General features: G+C 39.5%; 1 protein-coding gene across 1 annotated transcript in view; it reads right to left on the reverse strand.

The window, feature by feature from the left end:
- The window catches only part of dcc (DCC netrin 1 receptor), a 239,746-nt gene that overhangs the window by 29,683 nt on the left and 186,109 nt on the right, over positions 1 to 23,954 (reverse strand). The window contains 2 exon segments of the mRNA XM_051072616.1: positions 12,824 to 13,129; positions 19,310 to 19,459. Coding sequence (XP_050928573.1) covers positions 12,824 to 13,129; positions 19,310 to 19,459 — 456 coding nt within the window.

Consider the following 23,954-nt stretch of genomic DNA (forward strand, 5'->3'; position numbering starts at 1 on the left):
AAATGATACAGTGTCCTTTGCTATCATGTGTCAGTCAATATTACCAAGTAAACAGTATTTCAATACAGTATATTACTGGAAGACAGGACAGCAGGAAACCGAAGAGAGACACTGATTGAACTGAAAAAAATAAGAATCATAAAATCAAAAAATATTTAAAAATTCCATCAGCTGCTTTGACAAAACTATTGTCAGTAATAGTCTCTGAGTCTGCATTTTTACACAAATCCAAAGCCTAGTCAAGATACAGAAGTTGTGTATTTATCCCTGCTCACATACCACTGCAGATTTCTCTGATTTAAAACTCCACAGTTAGAAAAGTTGTTGGAACACATTCTGCATACACCGAGGAAGCTCCAGATGGACTGTAAGATTTGTAAGAGTTTCTGTGGAATATTTTTCCATTTTAAAAAGTTGTTGAAAACCTTCATTGCATCTGACTTGCAGTTAATAGAACACAAGCTCAAAAACAACCAATTAGCTATAACAGCTGTTTCTGTTTCATGTTTCCCAAAGAAACAGCTACAAACAGCAGCTACAGTAAAAGGCAAACAATCTCAAGAAATGATAACGTGCTCTAAACCATTCTTATTCACTGCTTTTGCAAATGCTACATATAATATCAGATTTTACTAATTAGGTGACTAATCCAGTTATATTAAAATATAATAGGCATAATAAGGTTTAAAACCAAGATCTGGCAAGTTTTACTTTGCTTTTTTCATGTCAAATTTGAAATTCACATTAAAACATATAATACTGAATTGAAATGGCAGAATGTTTGTAAAAGGCACTCTTAGCCCAGTACTGAACTTCTGGACTCACGTTGGCAGCTGAATCCTCGGTGGGTTTTGCTCCTCCGTCCTCTGGTAAGTCCGGTGCTGTAGGGACTGAGACAGGCAGCAGAGGGGAACGAGCCTTGCCAGCCTGACCCAAAGAGGCTGTCTTCACCTGGGCTTCGGGAGGCTTGCACCTGGGCGAGACAGAAAGCTATACTTTTAAAATTTTATATTTGGACAGTAAATGTCTTGATCATTTCACATCCTGCATTCTTTCTGATATTTTTTTAATCTTGTTAGTTATTTTTATTTTATAGTTTTTGCAAGTTTTGAGTAGACAGAATAGTGAATGTATGAATGATGCGACTGATGTAAATGATGACTTTATAAAATGACAAGTGTGAGGAAGAACAGAAAGCATGAGCAAGGACTTTAGAAATGGCAAATGTTATTGAGACTTTCAGAGACTGAGTAGTGAACATAATCAGTGACTTTAAAGACCAACATGTTCTCACTCTCACTTTGGTAAAGACCCCTTAGCTTCACTTCTTGTTGCACAGTGTACCCCCTCTTGTACAATTTTTCAACATCCAGGGGATAACATCATTTTTCAATGTGCAGGGTTCCTGACCAAGCGTCCATTATGTGAGGACATGGAAGTGAGAATGTGTTGTAGAAGCAGAACATGTGAACATAATCAATGATTTTAGAGACAGAATGGTGAGAGTAATCAATGATTCTAGGATCATCAGGTCACCCTGTACTAACTTCCCATTAACAATTGCTCAGCTTTTTATAGAAACATTTGTTTCCTGAGATCTGCTGTTTAATATTGACATCCATGTGAGTGCAGGAACTGCACACAGAGCTGCTATTGATTGATCTAATGACAAGTTCACATGCAACTAAGTGAACCATTTAACAGGAAACAGATATGGTTCTGATCCCAGTCATCTGTCTGACCATCCATCCATCCATCTGTACATCCATGTGTCAAAATGTCCATCAGTCTTTTCATTCTATCAGGTACTAAAAAAACTAGTACAAAAACACAAACAAACAATGGATAGGCAAACAAACAAACAAGGAGACAAACTGACCAGACACAAAAGAAAACAAACAACCGAGCAATAGAACTGACAAACGAGTGAACAATAAATAAATAAATTAAACTGCATTGTTTCCACAATACAAATACCATTCAGGAGGTCAAATTTAAGGATGCTTCTTCTTCTACAGAGCAAGACAGGCAGTGAAAGAAAAACAACATGGAAGAGGAAACACGGGAGACAAAAGAGGGATGTCTAGTTATTCTTTTTTTACTCCTGTCTGATTCCCAGAACAGTCTCTTCATGTCTGAACACATCCCGAGGCTTCTTTTACCCATACACCCCACCCCACCCCTCTCTCTCCTGCACTAAATTCCTTCACTTCCTGATCAATAATATCCATTCTCCTCCCCAAGAAACTAAACACCTGGAACAACTTTGATAATAGCGGTTTGCACAAAAGAACAAGAAACAGCTGAATTTGAAACTGCATCGAAAAAAAACGACTCCCAAACTGGGAAAGAAACATTCCTCAAAACTATCTTTATCCTACTTTTTTTTTTTCTTATGGTCTAGACTTGACAAGAAGTCATTGTCAGGTATGTTGTTCAACCATTTGAACAATCGACTGATGCTCTCATTGTGAATACAGTCTCCTCTACCTGCATGCTTTAGTCTAAATTGAAAAATTGTTAAAATGACCCAACTTTTGTGCTGTAAATGGTGACAATTTTATGCCCTGTTTGAATTCGCTATGTTAGGCTTTTACATGGTTATAGCAATCCAATTTTTAAAAACCATCAGTTCAAATCTGAACTTAGCAGTGAACAGTCTGGGTAATTTAACAACTGTTAGTTGCAAGACCTCAACTCAGACACTAAAATGACTTTTTCCTTTATGTTTCCAATAAATCTCAGAACAGTGAATATGACTTATAGTAGATTATTCAATCAAAATACCAAAAAGTTTTGCTTGAGATTACATTTTTGCATGCAACAACACTGTTCTGATTCCAAACCTCTGAATCTCACTTCAGTTTTTTCAGCGATTTACAATAGGTTTCAAACATACACCTCCCAACTCTCTAGTTTCTGAAAACATTCCCAGTTGAAAAGGACCAACTGACTTCCAAATGGTTCAAAAGATTTAATTATACATGGTATAAAATCGTCTGACCTTCCTTTTTCCCCCAATCAATCCACTGGAAAATCTGTCTTTGAGAGAGAGAAATAAGTTCTTTTTATTTAGATTCCTTTTTTTACCCACAAATACTGTAGAAAAATATGCTTCATTGTCTCCTGCTGAGAAAATTTTCTTTCAAACTGTTGAATCATACTCTCAGCTTTGCTGTAAACAGCATGGAAAGAAGAAGAGAAGCCCATCTTAGGAGTCCAACTGAGAGCAAGGATATCAAACTCGAGATACGTCCACTACGGCACTTCTCCCCTTGTCTGTTGTGGTTTACCTGTATACTTGTGTAATTATACACTGTGTTATGTGTAATATGCTGTGATTACTGGTATCTATGAAAATTATGTAATTTCTTCAGTGTTACCGCAAGAGATATGTTTTAGTTCATGCTTCCTTGTCTCCTTGATTTCAGTTCATTTCTATGAGAAACAGAGACTTGAAATTTGGTTAGATGTAGTCACAGTTGGAGATCATCTACACACTGTCCCACTACCTCACTTCATCATAATTTCAATTGAATATTTCTATTTATATCTTGATATCATTTGGTGTCACGTTTTCACTGCAGAAGAACAACAAACTAAACCTATATTGCAAACAACACATTATTGCTCCTTGTTTGAATAAAACAAAAGCAAACTGGAGTCAGAAGCTTGAGGTGTGGGTTAGAGTTACTTTAACTTACAAAAACTCAAACATTTTGAGAAGCATCAGATGATGTGAACCATGCCTCACAGAAAAAATAATAAATCTTAGAAGACACCAAACAAATACAGCTCGCCATCATCAAGGAGAAAATGAATTCCCAAGTTTATCAAGGTATCTTACAGGATAATGATAGGGTGGCTGTTGAAACTAGAGGTTGGGTGATGCAGCAAGACAATGACTCTAAACATGGAAGTAAATCTAATACAGAATGAATTCAAACAAAGACAATCCACCTTTTGGAGTCAGATTCCACATCTTAACCCAAGGGTTCGTCTTTAGAGATAGCAGAAGAGGCAGAGTAGTGTGACCCACCAACTTGTTCAGACCAAACTATAAATAGATGTTGTTTAGCCTGCACCGGGTAGAGATATGATCACAATGTGAGCTGCACCATCTTCAGATCAAATCACATTCTAATTATATGTGATGTATAAACAGAGTCTGTGATTTAGGTAACTTCTTTCTAACATTCCCCTTAGGACATTCTTTTTGTCCAACATATGGTAAGGATCTGAGAAGTTGTTTTGCCTTTTTTCATCAATCCAAACTGTCTGGTGCATAGAACATTATGACCATAAAAGGGCGGTAAAGTGGCTCATGACGCAGTCTATATCTTTCAGTCCCAGTACTTATTTTCACTGTAATACTGACCTTGTGTGGCTCTGACTGTCTGTATTCTGTAAATGTGGTGTAGAAATCCCTGCCAGCTTCATTTTAAAATGAAACAGAACCAAATATGTTTATATGACTTCTCAGCACGCTGCCGTCAGAATGAATCCAAACTGAGCTCCAGACAAAAAAAAAAAAAAAAAAAAAACATTTAGTGGAAAAATACATTGAGTTGCAGCAGTACAGAGCTGAAGCAAAGGTTACATATCCACATTGGAGAAAGCCATAAAAGAGAGTTTCACGGTGCCTGGCTCACCCTCAGGGGGTTTGTCAGAGAGAGGTGTGTTGGGGTTGGGGTGGGGAGGCATTGGTGTCTCGTCTGCTCTGAGAGGTAGATATATTTACCAGACAAGCTGGAGTGGAGGTGTGAAACGCCCGCCGGGGGTCACATCAGCAGTGTCTGTCTGTTTCTGGGTCAAAAGCAAAGATATAGAAGAGATTTACAGCGATAGGAGGTGAGGATGGAGGGGGCGGGGTTATTGATCTTTAGGACAGTTTGAGGTAAATACAGTTAAAGATGAAAAGAGTCTTTGAGGAAACGTCGTGTCTCTGGAGGGAGACAGCCGGCATCTCATCCGCTTCCCACAGCAGTGAGGTGTTTCTTTGTCAGTATGATTTATTTCATGTTTATTTTGTGTCTGTCTGCCTGTCTGTTTGATGTCTACCTGTCTGTGCACCTGTCTACCTGACCGATGGGAGCAGCAAGAGGTTCACAGGTGAAAAGTGTTCTCTTTTTGTAAACATGTTAAACTGAAGCCATCATCATGATTTTGATGGGGGCCCATTTCTGCCAAGAAAAAAAAAAAAGGATAAAAGGTAAGGAATGACTCATGAGAAGTCAAATATAAAATACTAGGTCATAATGTAGATGCAGTAAATCATAATTATCAGATAGTAATTCAGAAATCCTCTCATTCTGTCTAATCCTGATTTAGTACTTACAAATTTTGCCTTGCCATCTCATAACATTGACTTTTTTTCAGATTTGTCATGTTTGATTTGGACATTTCTGATTTAAAATTATTATTTAAAATTAGGCCTTACATATTACCTTGACCTGGTCAAAATCTCAACATTTTGATTTATCAAGCTAAACTTTTCACAGCTAATTTTGACTTTAAAAAGTTAAAAAAATAAAAAATAAAATAACCCTCTTAAAATTTTGGCTTACTTTTAACTTTGTTTTAGACTATAATAGAATTGAAACTTATCATTTCATGATCTCTGAGTAAATAAGTCAAATTTTGACTTAGTATCTCTAAATCTTAACTCAGTATCTCACCTTGATTTACTATCCCTTAATTTAATAATAATGTATTTTGATGCTTTCAGACAGTGAATGAGAGTTGCCATGGCCCCTGCCCGCTAACATCAGTGTTCTTAATTTTGAATTGGCAGCAAAGCCTGTACAACACAGACTGCTGATATCTATTATCCACCTAGTTTAATCTCACACAACCAAAATAGGGGAAATTGTTAGTAATATGATAAAATGAATATAGCAAGTTATACCAGATAGTATCATAAACATTTTTTATTGTCTCATATTTAGGCACTTAAGTAGAGTCTCGTTATTTTTATACTTGCTGTGTTAAGTAAGTAATATAATAATATAATGTTGATTTGCAGTCTCATAAGTTTGATTCACCATTAGTGTTTTTATTTTTGTCATTTTTACTTTCATCTTTTTTTTTCTTTTCCTGGGAGAAAGAGGCCTCTATAAAACTGGGAACAGAAGTGCATTAAACTTTGTGATCTGAATGGTGTAAAAAAGAGTACAAAGTCTGTAAACCTTAATGTATTAAAGCCTCAGTGCACATTCTGACCACCTCACCATGTCTGATCAAGTACAGATTGAAGATCAACTCTACCTTTCTCCATCCTCCTGCACAGCTCCATCTTAACTTCATGCCTGTAGATTCAAAGTCTTTTGAAAACTTTTTTAAACTCTCCAATCTCACTTCCTTGACACGAAGTGCGTATTAACAGGTTAACAGGCCACACTCACCATCCTCACCGCCATCCTCATCACATGACTAATTAGAATGCTGTGTTATTTGATAAAGCTGTTTAATACTACATGTTTTCAGATTGTGTTCGTATTCATGTTTTTTCTTTTTGTCAGGGTTAGTGAATTTTTTCTGTATGTTATTGATGATTCCTAATGATTCTAGTGACCTCCTGACTCTTCCTGTTGTGCTGCCCTCAGGGTACACTGGTAAGGCTTTTGTATGGGAATGAACACTGCAGCCTCTATAAAATAAGAAAAAGTCAAGTGTATGATTTGAAAATGGCTATTAAGAAATACCACAGGTTTCAACCTTTCTCTCTCTGTCCTACATGGTTGTCCAAATACTACAGATAACCATTTTAAACTATCCTAAAGCTTTTCATTGGTAATAATGTGTGTCCTCAGAGGCAAGATGACGGTGAACACTTAAAAACATCCATCACAGCTGGCTCTGTGTCTGCCTCCAGCTGTGGCTGAAATGTCTTTTCTCAGTATCAGACATTCAGTCAGACAGTCCCATTATAGCTTCTGGCATTAAACTGCACATTCCGGCCAATTTAAGTAAGTAACTGCCCACCATCATACTTTATGCTGCAGATGGGCTTTGGAGGCTTGATTTAAAAAGAGAAGGAGGTCTCAGTTTAAAAATTAACCTAAATTGAGGCAGGGGTGGTGGAGGTTTCTGTGGTTTGTCAAGAATAAAAACGGTCTTCGCTTCAGTTCAAGCTCAGAAATGGAGGTTGTTGATAATATTTATTTCTAATTCAAACTTGTCTGATTACACAGCAGTGACATAATTGTAATTTGATTTATTGTGGCAAAAAATATAGCAAACGGTATTATCATGACATGCATGAAATGTTCCTTAATTATTACTATTAGAACTGAAATGTTAAAAAATTACTTCACTACACATTTGCTCTGGATTTCATTAAACCAGTGAATTCACAAGAGACAGATTAAGACAGAGTCAGTGCCTCACGTGTGCCTCCACCCACCACTCAGTGGAACACTCTAAGTGACTTTTGAACATTTGGATATAACATGTCATCACGTCATCATTTTATTCTATTAGATATCTGTCTTCAATTTTGTCATAATTAACAACTGAAAACAAATGATTTTTTTGAGCTACGGCTAAAGACGTTTTCTGAGTGACCTTGACCTTTGACCACCAAATGTAATCAGTTCATCCTTGAGTCCAAGTGGACATTTGTACCAGATGTAATTAAATCCCTTCCAGGCATTCCTGAGGCATGTTCATGAGAATTGGACACACGGACAGACAACCTGAAAACATAATGCCTCTGGCCATGGCTGTCATCAGCACAGAGGCGTACCAAAATTGAAGCAGCAGAGGCTGAGCCATCCTTACTGATGACATCATCAGGGTTATTTATTCATATTTTGGACAGGTCCAGGTAGTAACAGTACCAGCAGCCTGCTTTGGTTGCTGTGCTGTGGCTGCTCTCTGCCTCTGTCTGATTGGGGGAAGGACATTTCCTTGTGGCTAAACAAAATAAAACTGCTAATGAAGGCAAGAGCATTGCACTGTATAATGTTTAAATACACTGATCAGCTGAAGTGAATAATATTGATCATCTCGTTACAATAGAATGTTCTGTTGAGTTCTGTTTTTCATCTAGATGGTGGTTTGACATGTACCATCCACCTCAGCATTGCTGTAAACCAAACACCCCCCTTCCCAAGTGACAGCGGCACTCCCTAATAGCAGGGGCATCTTCCAGCAGGACAGTGCAACCACCACACCACAAAAATGGCTCAGAAATGTCTCAAGGAACATGACAAAGAGCCCAAGGAGTTAATCAGGCCTCCAAACTCCCCAAATCCCAATCTGATCCAGCATCTGTCAGATGCACTGGAACAAGCCAGATCCATGAGGGGGGCCTACATGATATTAGGGAGGTCCCACAGATGCTGGATCAGATTGGAATCTGGGGAACATTGTACTGCTGGGGGAAGCCCCTGCCATTGGTGAGTGCTTTTGCCATGGGGTCAAAGTAACTTAGAGATAAATGCTACAACTCACGGTTTCCCAGGATATAATATAATATTGTATTGTAACAAAATAATTAATGTTATTCTCTTCACCTGTCAGTGGTCATAATGTTATGGCTGTAGTTAACTCAAGGCCACAGCATCAATCACATGACAGACTTTATACTGCTACGTATATCCAACACACCCTTGTGGTCATGGCGGTGTACTTAAGCTGTCAGTAGTTCCATGTCTACTGCCACATAGCCCACCTGAAAGCTACAGTATGCTGTCACTTAATGCTGTCGTTCCCACAGTATTTGAAAAGTTCCACCTCCACCTCAGCATCCACCTGTAAGCTCTGCGTCTACATTCCCCTCGGGAAATGTTGTTATCATCACTCCCTCGACTGCCTGCTGTGCTGTGCTTAGTATTTCCTTGTAGGGAGTGACATGGTCAGAGCCTTGATGCCAAATATCAGCAATGTACAGATTCTACATTTACAAAAAACACTTGAGGTTTAGGTTTGAGAAAGGTTGTGGTTCTGGTAAAATATTCAGTCAGTGCTTAGTCAGTGTTGACTTTTTCAGTATTTTTCCTAAATCTTCATCAAGTGCTTTGATTTGCTTAAAAGGAGAAAAAAAAACATTCAACATGCTTTATTTCCCTGTAGCCATTATTGTAGAAGAAGAAAGTCTAGCAAATACATTCAATGAAAACGGTTCTTTAGTATTTTGACATAATCCAGAAACAGAGCCTAGACATTCAAGTTTTTGGTCGGACTAACAACAGGTACATTAGAGGCAGAACTAGTGTCAAATTAAACCTCTTTCCTGTGCAGCTTTCTATCCATCTTACAAACTTGAGTATCAACCTTTCCTCTGCCTAGGTCTCTCTCCCCCTCTCTCTCACCACAGCAATCCAATTAAACCATGCGAACATCTCATTCTTTTCACCAAGGGAGTCATTCAGGCCTGTACAAACACACAAACAAGACAAACAATGAACATCAAACACCATTGCTCACAAGTCTGTTTTCCTCTCCTTGATAGAGAGATGTAAGGGAGTAGATGGAGGTAGTGCTGCCTGGCTCTGATGGTCTGTGTTGGGGAGGGGGTGGGGGTAGGTGGGTCACAGGGTGAGCGGGGGGTCTCTGGGAGTTGAGCCGATTGTTGCCGCAGGCTTGCTATTTCTGAGCGAAAGGTTTCCAGGAGCTGAAAATCAATGTTAATCTGAGGCCACCTGGGCATGTAAACAGAGTCATAATAGAACTATATACACCCGCCCACATACACACTGAGGTGATACACACCTACAGAAAGCATTACACACAACAGATACACCCACACATACACACACACTTGCCCAGGGATCGTGCATACTGTAGGCGAGTGTTTTGTTTTCTGCTCATGCTGCTGCAGCTCATCAGAGGGAGAATGACAGGATGAGCCACAGAGGGAGAGGAATAAAAGAAAGAGAGATCTGAACTGTCAGTAAGAGAGGAATATAATGGCAAAAGAAAGAAAAGTAAAGAAGATGGAGAGGGAATAAGGGGATATGGTGCTCATCCTCCAGTACAGAATCAATCAGAGCACAATGACGCTGTTCTGGAGGCTAATGGTGGAACATCTCTTAAAGCACTTAATGGTGTTTTATATGTGAGTATGTGGATGACAAAAGATTGAATGAGCAGAGGAAAAACAGTCTGAGTACTTTTCAATCTGCAGGTTAACACTGTGCAGGTAAAAATTTGGAAAATTGGAATCGGTTTTCCATACTTCTTTCTGTGTCTGCTCTTTTTTTTCTCCAGTTATTTTGGTGGGTTCTTGAGATCCTAAGTGAGTACTCAGGATCATTTTGGACTAGCAAGCTTCAGCAAGACACACCCTTATCCGGATGTTAGGGTCATATCCTTTTCAAAAGAGCACAGTGGACACATGGTGGAAACATGCTGGAAAGCCATCTATTCTATGCCATTGTCTATCTAATAGTAACAAAATAATTAAGCTTTTAAAACCTAAGCAACTACTATTAAAGTAACTAATTAACTTAGCCAACTCACATGGATTATCTTATTAGGTGAATGTTATGTACAACCTTGTCACTCCCCACAAAGCTCACCAAGCTCAGCACAGCAGGGAGTGGTGAGTGATGATGCTAATCTCCCCTCTTGTGACCATTTTTCTGTTATTGTTTTTAATTTAAAATTTTGAAAGTTTTAAATTTTGAAAATTTGATAATACACTCAAATGTTTGCTCACTCTTTACAATAATACACTCACTCTTTACAATAATTACAATAATGAATGTAGCACACCATCTATGTAGATTGAAATGACATCCCATTCTTAAAACTGCTTACAAGCTCTGATTGGCCAATTGCTTCTCCCATCAGCGTGGTGATGTGGGCTGCAGTACAGAGGTTTGGAATCAATATTTATTTGATCATAAACTGAAGTACTGAAAAGTTTGACATTTTGAATTGATGCTGGCATTAAAGAAAAAATCAGGGGCTCAACAAAGTCAGTTAGTCCAACTGTCTGGACACCATGGACGTCTGTAACAAATTTCAAGGAAATCCAACTGATATTTGAGAGAATATTTCAGCCCAAATTGGTGAATCGATGGAGGATGCCATTGCAAGAGCCTGCTACCAATGCTAAAGAAGACAAAAGACAACTAAGGAGAGTCTGATTTTTGTGAAGGAGAAGGATTTTTTGTCAAATATAAGGCTGTAAAAGTGAGAGATCGACAGGTAACATAAAGAGAGAGAGAGAGAGAGGGAGAGAGAGAGAGAAAAGGGAGAGATCCTTCCAGATCAGATACAACCCTCTGGCTAATGTCAAGGCCAGTTACAGTATATCCTTCTATAAACACACACACACACACACACATACACACACACACACCGTGTAGCAGCCAGAGGCAAATGCATTTAGTTTCCCTGAATAAAATATTAAACAAAGTTAAGTCGCTCAGTGGAGAGAATCTAGCTTAAACAAAGAGTCACTGGAATCTAACAAAACAATCAATGACAAACCGGAGCTTCAGAAATAGCTAAAGAAGGTGGAACCAGACGTAAAATTTTTAAATATATTGTTTTTGTCATCATTTGAGATTAACCTCACTTATCTTCTCCCTTCAGTTTAAGGAGTGAAACCAAACTCTTAGTCTTTAATGGAATGAGCACTAAATAAAAAACTACTTTGAGAAAATCTGCTTCCAGCCAATGACGGGGAAACTTTCTACTGTGAGGGACGCTTCAGTAAAAGTTTGCTCACAGTAAAGCTACATGAATTCACTTGCTTCATGATGTAATACTAAATGAATTATCAAACCTAACTGTATGTCAGTTCTGGTGAATCACGTAACACATTATACGTCAGTCCTTAGGAAAGGATAATTTAACACTTCAGTCGAGGATGGAAAACATGTATGGACTTGTACTTATATAGCGCTTTTCTAGTCGTATCGACCACTCAAAGCGCTTTACGCTATGTGTCATATTCACACATTCATATAGCACTTGCGCTCTAACATTCACACCCATTCACACACAGGTGATACATCATGGGCAACATGGGGTTCAGTATCTTGCCCAAGGAAACTTCGGCACAGACTGGAGAAGCCGGGGATCGAACTGCTGACCTTCTGATTAGTGGGTGACCCGCTCTACCTCCTGAGCCACGGCCACCCAGCGTATGAGCATGAAAATTTAAAGTTTCTCAAAAACTGCCACAACAAAATAACAAAATAAATAAGCATTTGTTATTCATTTAAATACAGTTCTTTTGGAGCATCATCTAGTGGACATTAGAGGAACTGATGATGACCACACTAAAGCCATTATGCTGACTACTCTGGTTCTGTTATGTAATGTGATGTTGCCTGGATGTCATGTCACATGTCATGTCACGTTGCTTTTTGTCACGACATGTTACGTCATGTTACCGTTTCAGCAAATAGGTTTTTCATGCTTGACACATCCGCTGCCACACAACATAATGCCACATTATGTCAAATCATTTCACACAACATCATGTTATGTTGCATCATGTCACATTTTTGTATTGTCATGTTTTGTCGATGTCACTTTATGTCACATCACAATCCATCACGTTGTCTCATGTCATGTCACTTGTGTTCATGACACATCAGGTCATGTTATATTACGTGACTTCACAGTTTAGCCAGTGATATTCTGGTTTAAATTCTTGATACAGGATGAAACTGTAAAATGAACTGTCAGTTGCAAACTGGGGCAAAATGTTTTTATATTGACCACAACTTTTAGCTTTTTTGTACTTGGGCGACATAAAGCAAACCAAACACACCAGTAGTTTCACTTAAGGGTAAAAAAAAAGTGTTTGTGATCTTTGATTTGTGTCATGAGACACCTGAGAAACAGCTGTACTCACTGGACTGTGGCATCATAGAGGTGTACACCTTTGGGTCGATAGTCCCCATGGGCGGCGGCAGCAGTGGGTTGGTGAAGCTTCGTAGTGGGTGGGTGGGTCGCACACAGGCTGTTGGGATGGTCCGACCGCTCCCTGCCTGGGCCTCCTCAGTGGCGGCTGCAGCCGCGGCAGGGGCACCTGGGACTGGGCCTACCACCGGAACATGCTCCCCGGGCGGGGCGGAGGAGCCGGGGAGAAGGGGAGCGACCTGCTGAGGCGGAGGCTGCTGCTGGAGGAGAGGATTGGCGGAGGCGTCTGAGGTCATCGCTGAAGAGGACGGAGGAGGAGTTGAAGGAAGTTAGGATAGAGGGAAGGAGGTGAAAAGAATTGGTAGGAGGATGAAAAGGGATGAGAGATGTTGAGGAGGAATTTGGGGATGAGAAGAATTAAAGAATGAGGATGAAGAGAGGGACAGACAAAAGACAAAACATCTAATTAGTCTGAATCACAGAGTCAATTCTAAAGAGTGAACATTTATTTGGAGGAAAGACAGAAGAACACCAACTTCAAACGTATGAATATTCTGAAACAAAATCCTAAGGAGCTTCAGTGTTTTTCCATAGACAATTTCTGCTTTGATGTGGGTGGTAATACACTGAGAAAATGTGCTGCTATTGTGTAAATTGCTGCTGCTGCAGGAGGGCAGCATGACTGAAAATGTCTTTCTGCCAGGAATGTAAATGCTGATATAAGTATTGTCTGCTGGACCTTCTCCTGTGTGTTTGATTACCTGTGGTCCATACTTTGTTTAAACACCACCACAGAGCGATAGACACCTGCATGCAAGGGTCATGTCTGTCTACTGTCTTTGTTTTTAGCTGTGTGTTTTCCTTCCATGAAAGCAAAAACCATCATATTTTGTCATTAATGCACTGAAGGGCTCATGGATCTGAAAAGCTATTAAAACTCAACTGTATCATTTAATAACTTAATTTAAAACATTGATGTTTTCCTCATGCGTAAAGAAAGCAAGAATTCTGTCAGATTTGCAGTTTTGTTCTTTGCCTTTGTTGAGTGGGAAGTACGGGCTTAATTTTGTCACACTCAGAGAAATCCCATTTCATTTTTACAAATACATGGGACATGTGAGAGGAAGAAGAACAACAACAACAAGAACAAGAACAAGAAGCGCTTCCTGCTTAAGAAACGAGAAAAGAAATCTTCTGACTGTGTGCAGAAACATGCTTCTGATGTAACTCCCCATGTGGCTACAGCCAACCTGATCACAGAGAACAAGGGTGAGTGAGGACAGCCACTAATTACATGCACACTTGCTGTGTTCATTAACTGGTTGAGACACGAGGCAGAGCAGAGGGGAAAGCTGAGTGAAGGAATGTGAGAGCCACTTGAAGAGTACGGGAACTGGTGGGTAGCGGGAAGGGTGCGGGGGTGTGGAAGAGAAAGAGAAAAGGGAGAGTGATTGAAGGGGAGAAAATAAAAGATTTTTAAACGCTCAGGGAGTCCAAAGAGAAGGACAGAGGAACAATAAGACAGACTTAGAATGAATGAGAGTCCTCCAGCCTAAGCAACCATGTAGGTTGTTTGTCCCTATGACAACGAAGATCCAGTCCGTCATCACTGATACACTTGGTGTGTTTGTTAGTGTAACCACGATGACAAGGACATATGATCTATATGGTCATTCAGGTTGGTTAACTGCTCATTAACCAAGTCAAGCTGAATGAATGAAGTGAAGTGATTATCAGGCTCGGTCGACACTTTCCTCAACTTATAACCACCCAGAAAGGAAAGAAAGACTTTCACAAGAGAAGATTACTGCTACTGTTGCTGTGGAAGGATCAAACTAACATGATATATTTCACCTATTTTGCTAAAGGTGGAAACTGAGGAGCCTTACCCTAATCCTCCACCTATTGTATATCACACTGGTGTTATTTGTGATCTAGATATCAGAGAAGCAGTCTGGATCATTTTATGATAACATGATGACAATGAAGGAGATCCCACAGAAAGGACCCAGAAGAAAACAATACACAGTGAATGAATAAATAAATAAAACAACCAGAAGGCACAATAAATATAGAAGAGATGGCAGAGGAAATGAGAATGTGTCCTCCTCTTTTTTTATAAGCTCGGGTAGAACTTCCACTCCTCCACCTTCCATTTGCACTGCTCACCCACCTCCTTTCCATCACACTTCATATTTGACAACAAACCTAATCTCTTTCACTAAGGTGATGGAAGGCTGAAATAACACGGTTAAATAACAGCTCAGTTGTTTGTTCATTGTCGCTGAGTGGTTGAAAGAAAAGCATAAGGACCATATTTACACACAGAAACACAATAGTTAACACATTCAAAAGTTTGTGTGGAGAGAACCAATCTACCGGTCAGAGATGTTGAAGTAGGATGAAGTGAATTATGTATTTATTTGCAGTGTCTGCAGGGCATCACAATGGGATGCAATACCTGTTCCCGTTTTTACATCAGAATTTGCTACTTTGCACATAAAAGTCCGTCAGCACAGACTCATGGGTATTTAACCATGTTATAGTATATCAGCCTTAAAGTGTATTCAGACATTGTGTCACAGGATCATTCCAGGGGTAGGAAATTTATTCTAAACATTGGTCTTTTCTTGTGAAATACTCTACACCTGGAACCTTCTTGCTGTGAGTTGACAGTGCTCACCACTGCACCACTGTGCTGCCTGCTTTAACTCTATAGAACACTAAAACTGGATGGAATAACAGTCTTTAATTCAACAGCTCACAACTCAAAGTCCTTATTTACACTTCATGTGTCTTGCATGGATTGGATATCAAAAAAGCCAAATGTAAAATGCATTCAAGAAGCGTTCCAGACAGACTGCAATCTGATTTTAGCCAAATATGGAAAGAGTGTAAATGAACCCCTCTCACCCCCAAACATGCCATCCTTACTTTTCCCAACACAGAAATTCACAGTGTCATTAAAGCAACTTGAAAAAATGGCTTATGCAATTTCAGCATAACTGTTGTAGTGTTTATCTGATCCCTAAGACGTTCAGTCACTGAATGATCTGTAGGGGTGAGAGAGCGGCATGAGAACCTGTAAAGACAACAAAACTTTGACTTGCTCATTGTCCATGAATGCATTTAATCCATGTGTACTCACATGTGTTTGTGTAAATGTGTAGTTTAGCTAACTAATGGAAGCAAACTGCCAAAATGCTCAAGTTATTTATCTTTTGAGTTTTCTGGCTGTCCGCAAACAGCTTCAGGTGCACCACCTCCTTCTGGACTGGAAGAGGACTGATCCTGATTCACATGTAGCTCATGAAAACAAAGATAGATTACAATCAGATCTGATCAACAGGGACACATATATGTGATTAAGTGCAGACAAATATCTATTAAAAATCAAATTTGGAGGTGGGGTCCCAGGAATATTCTGCTTTGTATTAAGTAGCCCTCTGTCATAAAATAAAACGTAGAAGAAAACAGAGAGGAAAACAAGCTGCAGAGACATGGGCTTAGTTTTATGCGTGAAATCATCCAATATGATGGTTAACTGGCTGGTGGTGTCTATGAAATAAAAAAGGGGCTCTATGATGTCCTTCTGTTTCACACTGTCACTGACTGACCATTAACAGATGATATGATAGTGTCAAAATGCAAAAGAAAAAAAAAAGAAACAGAAAATGCACTTAACATCTAACTCTCCATTGCAACTATATGTGTTTGCACCAGATGAATGTAAGTCCAATATTTGCTCTTCCCCAAACTCTGATACGGTCTCCAGTTGTTACATTCTCCACTATGTTCACCAGCTACTTAATAACTATGTCTGTCTGCTGTTTGGTGCTGGGCAGGTAGTGTACAGTGGCTTTACAGAGCTGTCTGCTTCTGCTGGAAACAGGGCTGATGTGTTAAATGTGTATAACACCAAAACAATGAGCTAAAAGAGGCTAAAACGCTTTGTAGAGCTGAGAGGAACTACTGAGTCGAGTGATTATTATTAGAGTGAAATATACAAACCCAACACTACATGTTTTCTATGGGTGCATAATTTCATCAAATGCAAATATTCTACATGTTTTGCGCATCATTTTAGAAACATTTAACAGAAATATTCTTGTGCGTCTGAATAAAGTTTAAAATAAAAACATGAGATGGACTCATCAAGGGTGTAGTAGTTTTTTTTTTTTTCCCTAAATGTGGCTTTTATCTTAGGTTCAAATTTGTAGTCCAAGTTGTTTATAATATAAAATATGTGATGCATTGAATCTGAAGAGACATGATTCAGCTGTTGCTATAGAGAAGACTATAGCCAGAGCTATCATCATAAACAGTAAATGGAGTGCATTTACACAGCACAGGGCTTTCATCCAAAGCACTTCACAATTTGTCTCTTATTCACCCATTCACACCCACACCCATCCACACACACACACATACACACACACACAAACACATACATACACACACACACACACACACACACACACACACACACACAGTGACACTTTGGCCTGAACAACTGGGAATCAGTGTCATGCTTAAGGACACTTCAACATGTGGACATGAGGTGATTAGTGGACCACCCACTCTACCTGCAGAGCCGCATTATAACTGATTCACATATCAGAATTTATCCAGCAATTTCTACAGACGTCAGTATACCACTTCATTCTATCATTAGCCACATGGTAACAGACTCTGATTGGGCGTCTCTTCAAGCACTGCTATCTAGGACTCGGAGTGGACAATTTTCTTACCTTTCACTTTGTGATCAGAAAACTCATCGTTGCTAATTCTTTGTAAGACTTTAAAATATATATTATCTCCCTCATTAACAGACTCTGCCATTGCCCTCACTCTATCATTAGCTGCCCCGCCCCACCCCTCCGTCAACTTGTGAGTGTGTGTTTTGCCAGCAGCGATCAGCCCTCCCTGTGTGTCGGCTAATTCAATGACTCTGAAGCTTCTCCTCATCTCTGCTGTTGTTAATTCATTGATACAAGCCGACCAGGAATTAGCCAATTACTGAATTACTGCTACCCACCACGTCGTTTAGCATTTAGCTCTGCTGCAAAATGGGGTTTAAATACAGAAGGGAGGGGGGAGGAAGGGAACGGTGCAGAGGGAGCTAGGGAGATTAAGATGCTGCAGTGTAAGCCCTGTTGTATTTATTACAGGTTAAGGTTGGATTATTACGTGTTTTATTATAGTGGTAAGAAAAAGTAAGTGAACCCTTTGAAATTATCTACATTTATGGATAAATTCACAGGGTAGGTTGGAAAAATATGCAAACCCCTCAGTTAGTGACATCAACAAAAGCTAATTGGAGTCAGGAGTGAGTTAGTTAAAACACTGAAATCAGATTTTGGGGTATGGGTTAGAGCTACTTTGACAGCACTTTGACACTCTGTGATGCTGCATCAAAACATCACTTCAAAGGTGAAGTACATTGGAGGGAGCGTCATGATTTGGGGCTACATTGTTGCCTCTGGCCCTGGACAGCTCGCCATCATCAAGTCAAAAATTAATTTCCAAGTTTATCAACATATCTTAAAGGATAATATTAGGGTGACTGTCCACCAGCTGAAGTTCAGTAGAAGTTGCAGCAGCAGTAGAATGATGCAGCAGGACAATGACCCTAAACATCCATCCATCCATTATCTATGCTGCTTGTCCATTAAGGGTCGCGGGGAGGCTAGAGCAGAGAAGAAGAGGGGTACACCCTGGACAGGTTGCCAGTCCATCGCAGGGCCAACATATATAGACAAACAACCATTCACAGTCACTCCTATGGGCAATTTAACCTGCATGTTTTTGGACTGTGGGAGGAAGCTGGAGTACCCAGAGAGAACCCACACAGGGAGAAGATGCAAACTCCACACAGAAAAGCCCTGGGTGAACCGGGCTTCGAACCCTGAACCCTCTTGCTGTGAGGCGACAGTGCTAATCTATATCTACTACAGAATGACTTCAAACAAAGAAAATCCCCCTCTGGAGTCAGAGCCCAGATCTGAATCAAGTAGAGATGCTGTGGAATGACCTCAAAGAGCCGTTAGCACCAGACATCCCAAAAATATGTCTGAGCAGAAGCAGTTCCTCCTGAGGTCTGACTTGCAGCTACAACAAGCCCTTGTTTGAGGTTATTGCTGCAGAGGGAGACTTAACCAGTTATTAAATCTTCACTTATATTTTCCACCAGGACTCTGTATGTTGAATGAGTGCATTCAATGACATTTAGACAGCGCATGGAATTATATGGAACAGAGATGAGTAATGTGTGAAAGACAAACCTTTTTTTGTGGACTAATGCAGAGTTACTCTGAGAGCTCCTAGTTGAACATCTACCACAGCTTTTGTTGCCTGTTAACTAAGCACCGCAGCATCTCATATGTTCATGACTGCTAAGAACCACAGATGTATCGGGAATGTATCCACAGTCTCTACAGCAGCATCCAGAGTGTTAGTAGGAGTATTATTGCAGTACCTGGCGTGTAGCCCCTGTCCACGGTCAGGCTGGGGAAAGGCATCGGTCTCAGGCTGAATTTGTTGTGTGTGAAGCTGCAGGAAGGTGAAGGCAGAATACCAGGATACTGAGAAGAGTCCAGAGCTGGCACCGGGATAGCACTGACCACCGCTGACACAGCAGAAAGAGATTGAAGGAGATAATTAGTAAACCAGTAAACCAGAGCAGAATGACATTGATCACTGCTGAAACAAAGACAAAAAAGGGTCAATATGTTCTCTATGTAATCTTATATCATAATGTCAATATATATCCTGAAAACTTTCTGGAAAACCAGCTTAGAAAAATAAAATAACCAGACAAGAATGTGTTTTAGTAAGATCAGTAAAAAGAGATACTAATATCATATAGGATCATATAAAAAAGGTCATTGAGTCCTGCAGTGTTGCCCACAATGGCCTAATATACTCTACTGAGATATGACTAAGAGATACAGTATATCACAGTATAAGCAGTATGGCAAAATCTGTACTGTAAATCATCCAACCCTAAGAGTCAGTCTCACAGACAGTAAACCAGTAAATAAAGCAGAGTTTGCAGCAGTCAGTAAAGCAGTGGCCAGTGCAGAGAGCTGCTGTAAACAGGGAGGAGGAGAAACAGTCAGCAAAGCAGTTAGAGCAGACAGAGATCATATTGTGACCTTGAGAGGAAACTGCAGGGAGTCAAACTCACAGAGACTGATTACACTGCCTCAGGTACACAACACACACACACACACACACACACACACACACACACACACACACAGGGGTGCCTCTTATCTTCTAAACAGGTTTGAAAAGAATGCATGTGTGCATATGTCTGTGTGTGCATGTGTGTGTGTGTGTGTATACGCAAGTGCATCCCATGTTTGTCTGTCTCTTTGTCTAGCTGCACATTCAGTCATATTAGACCTGCGTTCCATTTAATGTTGATGGATTTTTTGAAATAAAGTAAACAAATCAGTAAACATTTGCGAAAAAACTGCACCTGCTGTGGCTATATGAATACAAGGTATGGCTATTAAATAAGGAGATGCTGTAATACAATTTTATTGAACATAAACATTTTTCAGTGTCTTTCTCCTTCAACATACTCCCCTTCTGCATCAACACACCGCTGCCTTCAGGTCCTCCACTGATCAAAGCAGTGCAGTAGGTCTTCTTGGGACAGTTGTCTCAGAACCTCTGTCATTCTTTTCTTAACTTCTGACAGAATCAGAACGTGTTCCTCTGAGCACAGATTTGATCTCAGGAAAAAGGAAAAAAGTCACATGGTGCTAGATCAGGTGAACAGGGAGGGTGATCAAGCACCGCGATTTGTTTTAGGCCCAAAACCTTCTTTACCGAGAGCCCAGTGTGAGCTGGTGCACAGAAGTTTGGGACAACTTTGGCACACACTTTTGTCATGTTCAAATTTTCATGTAAAATTTGCCAAACTCTCTCTTTATCAATGGAGATCATTTCTGTCAATAATTCGTCAATAATTTTGAACGATTTATTCAAACTGTTGTTGTTTTCAGAAGATGTTTTTGATGAGCATGGACGCCCAGAACGTTCATCATCTTGGACATCCTCTCTGCCTTCACAAAATCTTTTGTGCCATTCAAACACATGTGCACGTGACATGCAGTGTTCCCCATACAATGTACCAAAAGATTCAGCTGCTGTTTGTTCAATTTCACTAAAAATTTCAAGTTAATCGTTGCTCAACTGTTAAACTAATCATCTTCCTACGCCTTACCAAAAACATGTGCACTTCAATCAGTAGCTAGCAGTGAACTAAAGACGTTGCTTATTGGAAACTTACAGCAGTTGTGCTTGAATACCCAACCTTTAATATATAGCACTCAGTGTGACTGTGAACCATGTGGTTTTATCCTCATGAGCGCAATCTCATTATTTAATAGCCATACCTCGTATTTCCTCACACTGAAGTAGTCATAGTATTTATTGCAAACATAAGCTAAATAAAGTTAAATATCCTCATTTGCTATCTGCCGAGAGTTAGATGAGAAGATCAATACTACACTTACGTTTGCAGCCAGCAACTGATTAGTTTAGCTGATCATAAAATAGGCTAGCTGTTTGTGCTAGCCTATTTTATGCTCCTATGGCACGTGCTGGCTGGACTTTCACATCTCCACCATGCACCTACACTGTCTGAGTGTTTTATATTCTTTACATCACACACATCAATAAAGTTTTCTCGAATGAATTCTAACTGAGTGACAGAAAAGAAGACAGAGGCGGAGGTAGAGTTTTCTTCTGCCTCCTGCTTTTTTCTCTTTCTTTTCCTTTTTTTTTTTTGAACAACAAGGCCTGATTCTACTAAACCCTGATCAATACTAGTATTGATTGGAAAGTATTGATAATAGGGCAAAGCAAGGCTGTGATCAGCAGCTTTAGGAGGTGTGTGTGTGTGTGTGTATGTGTGTGTGTGTGTTATTTACTGTATTTGTGCTGTGATCATTTAAAGAGGGGCTGGGTTTGATTACAGCAGCGAGATGACCAGAGATGAGCAAGTCTGATCAATACCTTTATTGATTGAGAATATTGATGAGTATGGTGCAGTGAGGCAGTGAACTACAGGTTAATGGAGGTTTGTGTGTGTGTGTGTGTGTGTGTGTGTGTGAGAGAGAGAGAGAGAGGGAGTAAGTGAGAGAGACTGAGAGTGAATGAGATAGAGAGATGCCAAAGATAAGCAGCGATAGAAATATAAGAGACAATACGGAGAGACAAAGTGAGAGAAATAAAAACATCTAAAACTAAAATAAAATAAATAAAGAAAAGTAGGAAACAAACGAAAAGGCTGAGGAAAAGAAACAGACTAGAAAAATAAATGGTAAAAAAGAAAGATAATAGAGAAGATGACAGAAATAAAAAGCAGAGAAGTTGAGATAAAATTGCTAAAAGCTTGATAAAAAAAAATATGACCAAAAAAGCACAAGCAGGCTGAGAAACAAACTGGTAGAAAGAGAGACATGGTGAGGGAGAAGGAAACCAGACAGGAGACACAAAGAGATAAAAACAGAAGGTAGATAAAGAGATCAGGAGGTCTGTTGTCTGTGGAGCAGAGATGTGGCAGCAGAATAAGAAAAGTGTAGAAGCCTCAAGCTGCTTCAGAGGAAAGAGTGAAAGAGACAGAAACAAAGAGAAACAGTGCAGACCCTGCAGGAATTTAAGAATTAATGCATATTCAACTAATCCCACATTATCTGCAAGAGGTTGCAATTCTGTCAGATTCTAACAAAGTCAAATCAGAAGACAGTGTATGAATTATTTCTGATTCTGACCTAGTATCTTTTCCCAAAGACTTGTTACTGGGGGTAAATGAAGCACACTGTCTTAAAAAAAATTGGGAGAATAGCCTTTTTTACAATAGCGATGAAGTCAATTATTCATCACTTCATGCTTATCCATTAGCTGTCTATAATGTTTGCTTACAATGTAATCTATCGAAGGATAACACAAGGATAAACGAGTCATATAATGAAGATGACAACGAAGATATTCAAAATAATTAAAAGTAAAAGAGAAGTGTGATTAAGTAGCAGGTCGCCTGCATATAGTGAAACTTAGCGGCCCGTACCACTTTTTGTTATCGGCTTGACCTCCTGGCAGTTTTGTGTTTATTGCATCAAACCGTGACTATAATCTGAGCACTTCATGAAATGGCACTGTAAGCATTTCATTAAATAGTAACACTATTTATCATTTATCATTTTAGAATCAATTTCTTTCATTTTTGCATGAAGGATTTTGATGATGATTTTTTTTAAACAATGCTCTCACATGTATATTCCTGTAGTGACATGTTTCTTTTGACAGGAGGATGGAAATATTCTTTTGGTGATATCTCAATAGTTTATTCCATTTGGTGTCCAAAAATGTTGTTAATTAAAAGCATGCTACCAATTGTAGATATAATGGATGATTATTGCACTGCCATGAGAAAAAAATTTCAGTATAGCAAAGAAGAAAAGTAGGAATTCTGAAAGCAACAAAACCACACAGCCATAGCTAAGGTGAATTGAAAACTGAAGTAGGAGAGGAGACAGAATGAAGCAGGATGCCTGGATGAAAACTGACAAAAATATCAAATAAAAGTCGTGAAGTGTAAAACATAAGAGAAATGTAAATGGTTAGACAAATAGACCAGAAATAGAGGTCAGGTCTGTGTGTTGGCAGAGGAAGCCTGAAGGGTTTTCCTGTTTTACTGTGACCCACATATCACACACACACACACACACATTCATGTAAAAGCACAGGAGTGAATGTCACATGGCAGATAAAACGATCAGTCACCTGCTGACTCACATTCTCCAGAAATAATAATAAGTGTTGTAACCTGATTGTTACTGCTCAGTGCAGCAGCTTCAGTTGTTCTGTTCCAATGACAGTAAACAACAACACAATTAAAGAAGAATGAAAAACTAGAAAGGAGGACAAAAGAAACTCAGACAGACTGAGAGGAAGGTAATTACAATATGAAATTTTCAGAGAGAGAGAGAGAGAGAGAGAGACAGAAGGCAGTCAATTAAATAATCTGGTTCTGCACAAAACTGGCTCATGGATGTCATGTGGCGTCACTGAGACTACGCATGTTCCACATCAGTCTGCAGGTG

The sequence above is a fragment of the Lates calcarifer genome, linkage group LG9 (genome assembly GCF_001640805.2).
Source record: "Lates calcarifer isolate ASB-BC8 linkage group LG9, TLL_Latcal_v3, whole genome shotgun sequence".
Lineage (NCBI taxonomy): Eukaryota > Metazoa > Chordata > Actinopteri > Centropomidae > Lates > Lates calcarifer.